General features: G+C 52.9%; 1 protein-coding gene across 1 annotated transcript in view; it reads right to left on the bottom strand.

Moving 5' to 3' along the window:
• SEPTIN12 (septin 12) overlaps positions 1-12709 on the bottom strand; it is a 65657-nt gene extending 52948 nt beyond the window's left edge. The window contains 1 exon segment of the mRNA XM_038419912.2: positions 12385-12709. Coding sequence (XP_038275840.1) covers positions 12385-12439 — 55 coding nt within the window. The 5' untranslated portion in view covers positions 12440-12709.
• Between the last annotated feature and the right edge of the window lie 255 nt (positions 12710-12964).

The following is a 12964-nucleotide window of genomic DNA, read 5'->3' as shown; positions in this document are numbered from 1 at the left end:
CACCTCCAACCAGCACATGTAAAGGATCCTGCCTGGGGCATCCTGGGTAATCAGATCTTCTCCCTGCGCCGCCCCTGCACTCCCCCTTTGCTTCAACAGACTACGTCTGGGATACGGCATGGAGAATGCAGGGCATTGCCCACCCTAACAGAGTCATCTGGCCCAAATCAAATATTGCAAAGGGAGCTCAGGGCTGAATTCGCCATGAGTTCCACAGCTGCTGGCACATTCCCTATAGCACCCCCTGCTGGCAGAGCCTGGGACTGGAGTAGAGAGGAACTCCCCTACAGCCAGCACTCCTACCCCATTCCTTACAGCGGCCCCTGCTGGCAGAGCCTGGGACTGGAGCCCCAGACAAGCTGATGCCAGAGTCCTGTAGTGAGCCAGCCATCAGTCACCACCACTGACAGCTTGTGAAATGAGATGGCCTCACTGCTGGACTGTGTGAAGTCCTAGCAAAAGGAGGAGCTGGTGGGGGGTGGGCTGCAGCTGTTTGAGGCAGGAGGTAGCGATCGCTCTGCCTAACTAATGGCTGAAGAGGACAAAGCTATCCACAGAACAAAATTAGCCCCTCAGAGTGTGGCAGGGCATCTTCCACAGGGGCTGGGAGGAATGCAGCTAGAACTCTGTCCGCAGGTAGGTACTTCCAACAGATGTAAAAATGTGAAGGAGATGGGTTGGAGTGAGAAAGCCACAATGTTCCGAAGTGCGCATGTTTGGGGGTGGGGGTGGGGGGGTTGGTCTGGCTCCCTCTCGAAGAAGAGCACACGTAAGTCAACAAATACACAGACCACACAGTCACAACGGGCCAGATTCTCTCCCTTCTTTGGCCAGCCCCAGTAAATTCACACCCGGCAGGAAAATAGTCCATTGCACATGCTTTATTCCAGTTCAGTCATGGGGAATGTTTTCACAAGAAGCATTTGACAAGAGGGGGAGAGCATGGCTGGTTTGAACACTGCTGTGTAGAATACTGTTCATAGCTCTATTACAGAAACATGCAGCTGCCCCAATCAGAATCAGCTCCCATTGGTCCAGATGCTGTTACAAACACACAGAAAGAAAGACCCTCTGTATTCTCCAACTCCACAGCAGCACAGACTTCTTCCCTTCCCCCACATCTAAGCTTTCATTTAAAAAAATGTTTCCAACCCTCATGGATGTGAAGACAAACTTGAAAAGATGACCTGAATGTAACTAATGCAGGGATGTCTGCTTGAGTCTGCAGAGAGCCTGAAACAATAGCTTCGAGAGATGTTGACTGCCCCATTTGTATTACTGGGTTGTTAACTCTGAAACCTAAAGATGACAGCACAGGGTCAACTTGTTAAACAACTTTGCAGATCATTCCAGCAGAAATCTTATTGTTTGTATTACAATGTCACTGCAGTGGGGACTCATTTGTGCTAGGCACCCTACAAATACATAGTAAGAGACAATCCTTGCCCCAAAAAGCTTGCCATTAATTTAAGAAGAGATACAAGCAGCAGGTGTAACAAACAGCTAGATACGAAGATGGCTTCTCAGCAAAGTCCAGGAAAGAGGTGTGGGTGGCATATGTACACAACTGACCTCAGCTCTATGCCCAGCTACCACAAAGGAGTCCCACAACTACCACTTCCTTAGTGATGGCCCGGAGCATTTTCTCGTGATTTGCATTGCTATGGCAAGAGACACCCTGCTTGGTTTCCTACTCTGCTTGATGCCCAAGAAGGTGAGCTGTTCTGACCTAATGGACACAGATCTATATCCACACGGGGATTGTGCTTGCTCATGTCCCTAAAAGCAGCGTGGTCTGGGAGCAACTCAGCAGATGTGGCTAAGATGCCCTGCTCCACCCAGGAGCTATTGGACTAACTGACATGTCGGCCACTAAAGGCAGGGGCTTACTATTTCCTCTTGGAGTAGAGTGGAAGTAGGGCATTGAGGGTGCATCACGGCAGAGGACACTGGCTAGGACAGCTGATGGAGGAGAAGCTGGAGGCTGTTATGTGAAGAGCAAAGTCAGGAGACATTGCGACCAGAACTGGACGAAATATTTCCAGAGACAGCGAATTTTGGCAAAAAGGGGCATATCAAAGAATGCAGATTGTTTCGTGAAAACATTCAGATTTCTTTGTAATTCTCCTTTTCTGCAACAGCAACAAAAATGGAAACCCCCCACTTGCTCTCACGACCTTGAAAAATGTCATTTGTTTTGATTTTTAAAATGTCAACATTTTCCTGTCAACAGGATTAGATCGGAAACACTCTGAAATTGTTATTGCACGAACAGTGTCCAACACTTGCCATTTCATTCTGGCTTGGAATGAAACCAATCCCAACGATTTCTTTTTTGTGAAATTAACATTTTGCTCGCCAGCCAATTCCAATTGTAACTTACAACTTCTGTATTCTGAAAAAAATGCTATTTGATATCTATATCTGGTCATCTATGTTGTTTTTAGACAGTAACTTTTTTGAGGCAGGGACCGTCTTCTGTTGTGGTTTGGACAGTGCCTAGCACAAAGGCGGTGTGATCCTAGCTGAGCGCATTAGATGCTCGTGAATAGAAAGTAATAATAAATAATAATAATAATAGACACATGCTTATATTGAGCCTCCAGAGGCTGCTCTGCTATTGAAAGAGACAGTTATTTTCCTAAAATTAGCTCATTCTTTCACAGGCAAGACATGGATTTACATCCTCTCCAACTGCCCCAGAGAACCTGCTGTTCATTTTTAATCCTTTGAGTGTTGTGAAAATTGGAGAATCGGTTGGCAGGTAAATCCCTTCCCTCACCAAAGGACATTCTCCCTCCCTGCCAGAGGGCTAGAGAAAACATCCCAATTGTTTAACAGCTGAAGATGCTGAGATGCCGGAGATTTGGGAGGGCTGGAAGAGGTCTGCTAGCGAGTAAACTTCTTGTAAGAATAGTTGTGAGGGGGAGGTTATTGCAGTCATTGCACATCATCAGAAAAACAGGGCAGGGGCTGAATTCCAATCTCTCGCAGAAGAAGGCAAGTCCCTTCAGATCAGAATCAGGGCCCTTTGGGGCACTTGCACGGTAAAGAGTGTGATGATCAGCCCAAGGCACTGGTCACAGAGTTGTCTCTGTCTTGGCAGACAAACTGCTCTGGGCACGCACAGCTGGAACCCCTTCGTAAACACATCTGGTCAGGAAACACATTAGCCAAGCCTCAGCCTCCCACGAGGCCAAATGGAACTGCTCTGAGGGGGCCTCCCTGAGATACAGGCTCATCAGCTCTCCCCCCCATCCCCCAACACACACACATGCTCTGCTGAGCACAGATCCATTTGGTGCCCTAATCTCAGCACTCCACAGCATGTTGCTTGCCATTTGCTATTTCCCCATTCCCCCCTCCCACGCCCCACTTCACACACCTCTGGGGTGTTGAGCTGTTTCTGTGATTAGACCAAAGGGCTCTTTGGCTCTCATTTCTTCCTTCCCACAGATCTGCCAATAGCCCCATTCTCAGCCCTGCAGGGATGAGGGAGTGTAGGCAGTGACTGACCCTCGGAAGGGCCCAGACGGCTCTGCTTGCTGGTATTGGTGACTATCCGCATTACTGTGTCAAACCACGTGCTGGGTTTAGCGCTATCTGTGCCCACACGGCAGGGCTCCCGTTAAAGCCAATGGCAAAGCTCCCACTGACTTAAAAGATTTCAAAGTGCTGGGGTCTGGGCCTCCTTCCTGCAAAGGGCTAAGCTGCAGGAGGCCTGTGTTCAAGCCCAGTGAGGGAAGACTGGGTGGGCGGGTGAGCATGGGGCAGTGCTCCTGGCTCCACACTCTGAACCAGCGTCATTGCTCTAGAACAGCACTTTAGAGGATTCACTAGAACTGGGTCTTGCGCTCCTCCCAGGTTCTCCCCCGATGCTCAGCACAAGGCCCCAGGTACTGGTATAAGCTGGGCGAGCGTGACCTCCAGCCCTGTAATGGGTAATGCAGAGCAGGGAATCATGGGACAGAAGCATGGTGCCATGGGTTACAAAGGAGATCCAACCTCTTCCCTAGCTGGACAGTCTGTGAAGATCTTGGCAAAACATGGATCCATGGGGCTTGGTGAGGTTGTGCCCCAGGATTCCCAACTGTGCATGGCTCAGTGCTAGGCATAGGGTGACCAGACAGCAAGTGTGAAAAATCAGGATGGGGGGGGAAGGAGCCTATATAAGAAAAAGACCCAAAACTTTGGACTGTCCTTATAAAATCAGGACATTTGGTCACCCTAGCTGGGCAAGAGGGGCGGGTGCACTGCCAGCCCCCATCCTGGCGTCATGCTGTGTACCCACTCGGGGCAAGGGGACAGAGTGCCCCTCCCTGAGAACCCTTCAGGTTCAATGCTGTGTGATGGTTCATGCTAGCTGCCAAATAAGGGTCCCAGAGATGCAGACCGGTGTGGGAAAGGGGGTTCACCCTTCACCTTCCCAGCCCCTGACTCTCAGAGGGTCCTAGGAAACCAGAGGAGACTAAACTCAGAAGGATGGAAGCGAGAGGGGTTTCCCCTTGAAACCACCCAAGCATGAGAAGCTGCCTGACCAAGGCCACTGCCTTCCCATTCCAGCTAGGGCAGCTGCAGAACTTGTAAGGCAGGGGAAGGACGGCTCTTCACATGGAGTGAAATCCTGGCCCCGAGGAAGTCAAGGGGAGTTTTGCTGTTGATTTCAGTGGGGCAGGATTTCACCCATGGTACATGGAGCAAGCAGTAGCAGGCAGTCTGTGCTCCTGAAACTGACAGCCCAGTTCTGCAGACTCACACAGCTCGAGAATCATTTCAATCGGCTTCTAAACCTTCAGTTGTTTCACCTTTTGCCATTCACCCATGCTCAGGCAACTGTTGCTTTATTAGAAGGGCTAGTCCCCCTGCATGAGATTTTACACTGAAGTCTCTTCTGCCTACTCTAATAGATATCCAGATGCTAAAAGCTCCCAAAACTTGGAGTGACATAGAGCAATCTCCTTACCCTGACTGTGCCATGCCAATGAGTCTCAAGTCTGATGTGGTGGCAACACTTGCAGGCCCAGAGAATGCCCACAAGGGTGCCAGGGTGGTTATGATGATGTGGCCACCTTTGGACAAGGAACCGGCCTGAACCACCAATTCATTTCACATAGGCCACTGAAGTGTAATTCCCCTTACTGCTAACCTGTGCACAGCTGATCAGTGACTTAGGAGATGAATGGCGCCAGCTCATATTAATGCTTATCAGAGACAGCCAGCCTCCAATCACACTTCTCCTCCCGTCCAATGCTGCATGCCAGCATGTGCTGAACACAGCGGAGATGCGACAGCTGCCTACATGGCTTTGCCCTCAGCCCCGCTCCCAGGCACGGTGCTAGAGAAACCCCAACAGATGGGATATCTGGAAGGCAAGCGGTGCTAGAGAAACCCAGCAGTATTCTAATCAGCTGTTCCCCAGAAGGGGCTGGGAACGCAGTATTGGTTCATTGAGCACCTCAGTGCTTGGACACAGACCATAACCCTCGCTTGAAGGACTACGCTCTCCTGGGGGGAAGACAGAAATTAGACTCATCTCCTCCCCCTCCTTCTGAGCTCCTCTCTGAACCACTAGGATGGCTCTTCCGCCATCAGAGGTCCTCCAAGACCCGGGTGCTGCTCCCTGAGATGGCTGGAGGCTTGGAAATAATGATTATTGTCAGTATAGAAGGGAGATCTGGCTGGGGGTGATCATGGCTCTGAAGCGCAGAGGCTCTTGCAGCTGTGTGCTCCGTACATGAACCCTGGTTAGAATACTTGCTCTGTCTGCAGAAGAAGAGGGGAGAGGGACTTTTGGGATCGTAACAGAAGGACCAAACTAAAGCCACCGTCACGGCAGAGGGAACATCTACGACCGACGTTACTGAGTCAGAAGTGAACAGCATTTCCAGCAGGAAGCCATGCAGAGACCGGGGAGGGCTATAGTAGAGCAGAGGTGATGCAGATTAGGTCCCAGCACAGCAGATGCTGTCATGAGATAGAGGGCAGGTGAAGCAGACAGAACTCTGGGGGCAGAGGGCTCCCGAGTGCTAGGGCGGAGACGATGCAGTCATGTCTTGGGGATAGGCTATAGGGAAGATGATACACTGGTATTGCAAGGTGGCCGGCCCTGAGCGCATTCATTATGTCCAAGGGGACGCTGTTGTAGCTTAAGGCTAGAATTGCTCTAAGAGGAGATGATCAGGGTTGGAGGTCCCCACACCCGGTGCTGTAGCATAACAAAGCTCACTCAGCTGGGTCTTGCTGGCGGAGGTTCCTGGTTGCTGTGCTATCAGAATGAGGTGATCCACCCCTCATTGCAGACCCCAGTTCTCCTCCCCTCTCTGCCCAGCCACACCTGCTGCTGGCTGCCCCTTTACAGGCCCAAATTCCCACCTCTCCGCACCTTATCTGTTATTTCACAGCCTCCGAGGTGCGCTGTGTTAACAGTGATGTCAGTGAACACCCCTGAGCGCTGCTTGCAGGCTGGCCTGCTGTTCTGCTGCACAGTACTACCAAGCTGTGTCTGAGCTCCCCACCTTGGCCTTTTCCACTATGGCCAGGCTGGGTGCTGCCCCAGGCCCATGGATGGAGGCAGCCGCACTACTACCACAGCAGCCCCTGCTGGCCAGCTGCAGTAAGAACAAGGACAGCAGAGAGACCCTGCATACCTGCTACAAAGGTGCCCCTCTCGGAGCAGCAGCACTGGGGGAGGGAGAACGTGCTAAACCCATATGGTTAACTCGTGGGTCCACTTCTACTTAGGTCATGTCCAATCCTGGCCAGCCCTAAAGAGCCAAGCTGGTGCAGGGTGTACACCGGGAGGAAGTCTTCCAGCAGTGGAGTAGGGAAGGGGCAGGAGGCCTCCCCATGCAGGAGATATGCTCCCCAGCCAGCCCAGTGGGCACCTGACATTAATTCCCTTGTCGTGGTCACTCTTTGCTCTCAGCCCTGGAGAACCTGGTCTGTCAACTTCCGTTAGCTCCGCCCAGTGCACAACTGAGGTCAGGGGCCTGCAGACCCAGCTCATTTATTACACGCTCTCTGGCAGGGCAGGGATTCATCAGGGTCAGCAGGTGGATGTCTTGCCCCCTTTGCCATGCATCCTGTGGGATTCTACAGCTTCACAGAGCCAGGGTATGGGGCGCTCACATATCTCCTTCAATTCACTGGGGGCATGCAGCAGCCTCAGGGCTGGCTTTATGCATGTCCTCTTCACCCACAAATCCACCAGAGCTAGGACTGGGTTGCACATAACCAGAAACTCCCCAGGCAACTAATGACATGAAGTATTAATGTTTTGCTCTCGTGGACACCTTTCAGTGGAGGATTGCAAAGCCCTGCACTAAAGGTGAGCAACCTTCATTATTCACATATAACAAACGATGTAACAGATACACTGAGGGGTAAAGGGACTCGGCCAAGGTCACATAGCTGGAAAGTGGCAGGGTGAGAAATAGAACTCAGTTCTCCCAGCTCCGCCCCTTGATCGACATATTAGGCCATGCTGCTGCCTTCTTCAAATAGCTTTTGGTACCATGACATACGGTGATCGGGTCAGTGCTTGATGAGGCTGCATCATGTGAGGAATCAAAAATGGAGGGGATGGGGTGGGTTTGGGACACCTTCCACTAGAACTTCACGGAGCAGGGTGAGCCCACAGGCTAAAACCCAAATACACACACACACACACACACCCACACAGGGGATATAGCACATATGGAGCCCACGGGCACAGTCCGTACCCAGGCCACTGACCCATAGCATGGTCCAGAGGTGAGCACCATGGATCGGCAGGCATGGGGAGCTCTCCTCTCTTCCTGGCTCAGACTCGTGGTGTCATCTTTGGCCTCTCTGTGCCTCACTTTCCCCATGGGTGAAGTAAGGACACACTACTTTCCCCTGCCAGAGGGATAGCAGGAGACCTAGCCAGTATGTACACAGCACTCGGAGAGCTTCCCACGGCAGACAGAGGAGCAAAATGTTACGTTGCTCTAAGCAATGCCCGTGCAGATAGCTCTCCAGCAGGCAGAGGCGAGCCTGCGCACTCAGCAGACTAGCGGGCAGCATTGCACATGCAAGGACAGAAGGGATCAGAGTCCCACAGCAATTAATGAACAGGCTGGGGGAGGAGACGCCATGGCACCTTGGCAGGGGCAGCAGGGCCAGCAAAGAGCAAGGGTCAAAGGTTATGGCTGTGGGCAAGGGAGCATGAGGTCAATGGCACGAATCGGAAGGCTGGAGAGGAAAGGGGTGAGGAATGGGGATGAAGACACATGGTGAGGAAGGGGGGGAGAGAGAAGGAGGTGGAGGGTGCCAGGAGATGGAGGTATGGGGGGACAGGAGAGAGCTTGTAACCTGGGCTCTGCCTCTGGGTACTGCTTACTTTGCATTATTAGCAGAGATTGGACCAACTCTGCCACCCTGAGCTGGGCCCAGACTGCAATCTGTGTCCATTACCAGATGCCCATGGCAGGACCATATCCATCTGGGCTGGGGGCTCCCTGGGAGCAGAAGGGTTAATGCAGGTCATCCTAGGTATGCACATTCTTTTCCAGGCAATAAGAGGCTACAGCTTTCCAGGAGCCCAGCATCAGGTTACTCTCTGATCCTACCTGCCCTGCCTCACTCCCAAGCCACCTCCAGGATCCCAGCGGCCACTGGCTCTTTGGCCACTGGCTCCAGGAAAGAGTGAAGGATAATTAGAGGGGGGAAATCCTCCCCCTCCCACCCGCTGGCTGCCTGCAGGGGCCGAGCAGATACAACCCCTCCAGCCTGATGCTCCATTTCCACTCTCAGCAAGGCCAGGTCATGTGATCTCCACCTGGGGAGGGACTTTGGGGACCCAAGGAGGAGAGGCACTAACACCAGCTGAACTGCCAGGGACCTCACTGTCAGCCCCATAGGTGCCAGCCTCCAACCCCCCTTTGGACACCTATCCCAAAGAGATTAGGTACTACAGTGCTCACCCATGGAGCACTGTACAGGCTGCACTAGCTGCTCCTTGCTTTTCTCTCTAACCAGAAGGGTCAGAAACTGTCTTCAAAGAAATAGAAGCCGAGAGTCTCTCATATTAACCTGACTCCAGGAGCTGGAGCCTTAAAATCATCCCCAAATATCACAGGACTCATGCTGGAAATTGTGCACTGGCAACACTGCTGTGAATTGTCTCCTAGAATGTTCCCAGCATCTGTGAACACAGCAACAACCCTTTGCAAGAAAGTGAGGCCGTGGGGGAAAGCGTGGCACTGCTTTTGCGCCTCCCACGTACGGATCTCAAAGCACATTACAAACACCAGTGGATTAAGCCGGTGCCCCCATGAGGTAGGTAAATCAGCATCAGCATCCCCATTTTACAGAGACACCAAGGGCTTGTCCACAGGGGGAAGTTGCCCAAGACAGCTCTCCTGGAATAGCTGCCCATGGGATCCCTCTGTTCCAGAATAAAAATGATTTTGTTTCAGAGTAATTACTCAGCTTCCAAAGAGCACTAATTATTTCAGAGGGCAGTGACCTTTATTTAGGAACAGTGTCCCCATGGGGAGCTATTCTGGAATAATCACTCCAGACAATTGCCCCATAGAAAGAAGCCCTAAGTCACTTGCCCAGGGTCAGGGACAGAGCCAGAAATCAAACCCAGGGCTCCTGATTCTCAGGTTCCCTCACCACTCTTAGGAGCAGATTGGTGGCCAGGGACTGTCAGATCTTAGAGACCGGCCCCCCACATCCCCCCTGAACAAAGCAGAGCTGAAGGGAAGGGAGAAGCTTTGCTCTCAGCTCAGTGGCGTCTCCTATGGACTAGCAATGCTGCTCCGTGAACAAAGTCCCTCAGCAGCACAGCCTCCAATCCTCTCCAAGAGCAGAGAGGGAACCTGTAGGATGCTGCAGATCCCCGTCCAAAAGGGGCAGTGGTGTGAAACCCCCACACCCCTGACTCAGGATGGGTCCCGCTTTCTCTCCCACCTGCGTCCCCAGCTGTCCTCAGAATTTTCCATGAGAGCCAGAGGTAGCAACAGAGAACTGATAAGAAGGGGGCAGTTTCCATTTCTTGTAGGGGAAGGGCACCAGTGGGAGTCCTAGGCCCTGTTTTCTCTCCTCCCCAGGGTATTCTCTGCAGGAGTGGCATTCCCCTGCCCCCGCTGTCCTTGCCTTCTGCATCTACCACTGTCCCAGTCCCTTCCCCTAGGAGGCGGCAGCAAAAGGAAAGTACAAAGGCTGGTCCTGACCTAGTGAGGAGGTGCCGAGATGCTACAGTCCAGCGATTTGCACCGATTCTGCTTAGAGCTTGTCTACACGGGAGACTTTTCCAGTTACACCATTATCACTGAACCACTCTAGTTCTCCTGGAATAACCCCCCCAGGGCCACTCTTGTTCCAGACTAAGAATGGCTTCTTGCAGCATGGTTTAAACCACTTCCCAAGGGACACAAGCTCCACCAAACAAGGCCCTCCTGGAGCAGGAAGAGCCAGGTCTCCCCTAGGAGGGCTGGGCCAGTGTAACTACACCACTGCACTGGCCCAGCGATTCTGGCACAGACCCAGCTGAAAGGGGGGCAGTTCACAGTGCACTGGCAGTGGTGTCAGGACACTACACTCGAGGCTCTTACTGGGACAGCTCTGTTGGTCAGGATCACACCTCTTCACCCCCCTGACTACACAGCTGTGCCGGCAGAGGTTTGTAGCACAGCTTGTACACATGGGGCAGGGGCTACACTGATATCACACTGATTGAAATTCACACCCTAACTTATGCCAGTATAACTTTTCCATGTAGACGAGCCCTTAGGAGCTAACTGGCTCCCATTTACTGGCAGCTCCCAGCTCTGCCACAGACTCCCTGGGTGACTTTGGGATTAGTCTCGGTGCCTCAGTTTCCCCAAAACAGTCCTTCCTTTCTCCAATAATTTTTCTCTCAAGATTGCATGCTCTTTGGGCGACATTTTTATGTTGCACCTAGTGCAAGAGGGCCCCTGAGTACTACCCTAATACAGATAATAAAGCCAAGCAAGCTCATATTTGACCCTTTTTACCTCTTTTCTCCCCCTCCCAATTCCCCCCTCTCTTCCCCCCCAGAGCTCTACCAGCTACAAGATTGCTTTTAGGATTGGAGCTGCTGTTTGCTGCAACATGCAGAATTCCCCCCCCCCACCCCGCCCCATGAACCCCTTACAAGCTGCTCCTGGAGCATTGAGCGAGCCCCACATCATGCCAAGAGTTACAAAAGCACTTGGCCACTGGGCTCAAAAGCTTGGGGCAAGTTTTTCCAATCCCACAATGCACTGGCCCCTTCTCCGCCCCCTGGAACAGAAACTACAGACAGCGCGGTGATGGCCTGGGCCCCAATCCCAGCCCCTGGGTGTGCTCTCAAAGGGGAGATTGTTCTCGGGCTTGCTGGGCTGCACATTTGCCTTGTAATCTAAACAAGGAGAAGAGCCCTGCCTTGCAGGCACTCTGCAGGCTGGTGAGAGCCCTTCCTTAATTATAATCTGTGAAATGCTGAAGCGGAATCAATGCCACAGCAACAGCTGGTAACTGGAAGCTTTTTCCCTGCTCCCCTTCCTGTCTCAACAGACACAAGATGGTTATTGGAGCCTCCCCCTCCAATCACGCCTCCCAGGCTTTCCCCCCAGACCCAGAGTTTTTCCAAACTCAAGTTGTATCTGACTCCTACTGCGGGTTGGGTTTAATTACCTGCATTCAGTCTAATGCCTGAGCCAGCCCAGCCTCTGAGCACTGCTTAGTGCTTTCAGGCCTCCAGAGAGCCTCAAATCCCAGACCAAACCCCCTGACATCCCCCTGCCCCATCTCCACACAGCTGTGCTACATACACCACACCTACGCACACTCCCTGACACAAGTGCATTGCACTACATGCACAGCTGCGCACACACGCACACTATATTCTGCACACACAAGGCTCAGGCACCGTTCCAGCACAGCCCAGATGTGCTATCAGTGCCATTTACATGTGTTATAATATTTCCGCTTCATGTAGGTTGGATCCAAGTCCCAGAGGAAGCTTGAGCCAGGGCTCCCAAAGCTAGAGAGAGGAGCCTGGCTTGGGGCGGTCCTCCCCCACCCCCTGCTATTGTTTTATATCACACTCCAGGAGTCACTTCTCCTGGGCATTGTTTCCTGGTTTCAATAGGACCTTGGGCAAGGACTGAGGATGGAGCTCCCCACTGGCAGGAAGGGGTGAAGCTCAGTGGCTGTGTCTGCTGTTGCCAGCGGGGAGGTAGCTGGCCCCACGGCTTGTGTGTGCTGCACAACATGTATGCTCCGGGCGGGTAAATGGGAGGTAGGAGAGCGAAGCCGGGTAGGTGGCTCATGCTGCGTGGGACAAGGTGCCCAGCCTAGACAAAGCAGGAGCCGGCTGTTGAAAGCCCAAGTGCCCCATCCCAGCCCTACCTTCGAAGTCCGAGAGGATCCCCTCCAGGTGATCGTTGACGGACAGCTGGGACATCCTGGCTCACTTCACCCCGACAGCAGTGCAGGTGGGTGGGTGCCTCTCTGCCTCCAGCTGTTGCTCTGCTCCTGGGATGCCCCTCCACGTCTTCTAGCTTGGGCAGAACCTCACCATGCCAGAGGGAGAGGAGAGACTTTAGGGAAGGGAAAAGGGGGGAGTCTGACCCAACTGCCTTCCACCCCCAAGCCAGCCAGCCCCCTCCAGAACCCAGAGGGCTTCTGCTCTCTGGGACGAGTGGCAGCGGAGGAGAGCAAAGGGGAAGAGAGAAGATCCCCTCCCCCTTGCCCAGAGAAAGAATGACAGACCTCCCCATCCCCGCACCATACAGCCCACCCCCAGCTAAGCCCTTGCTGGGATCACATTGGCTGCACTGGATTGCCTGTCCCTGCCCTATGCAGGGAGAGGAGGGGAAAGCAAAGAGGAGGAGAAAGCTGGAGAAAGGAGGGGTGGGGGGCCCAGAGTCAGAGCAGCTCTTGGCACACAGAGAAGTCAGAGAGAGGGAGAAGGGGCGGGGGAGGCTCT

Source organism: Dermochelys coriacea, chromosome 10 (assembly GCF_009764565.3).
Source record: "Dermochelys coriacea isolate rDerCor1 chromosome 10, rDerCor1.pri.v4, whole genome shotgun sequence".
In the NCBI taxonomy this organism is placed as follows: Eukaryota; Metazoa; Chordata; order Testudines; family Dermochelyidae; genus Dermochelys; species Dermochelys coriacea.
The sequence above is the reverse complement of the archived record's forward strand: the minus strand, read 5'-3'. Positions and strand labels throughout refer to the sequence as shown.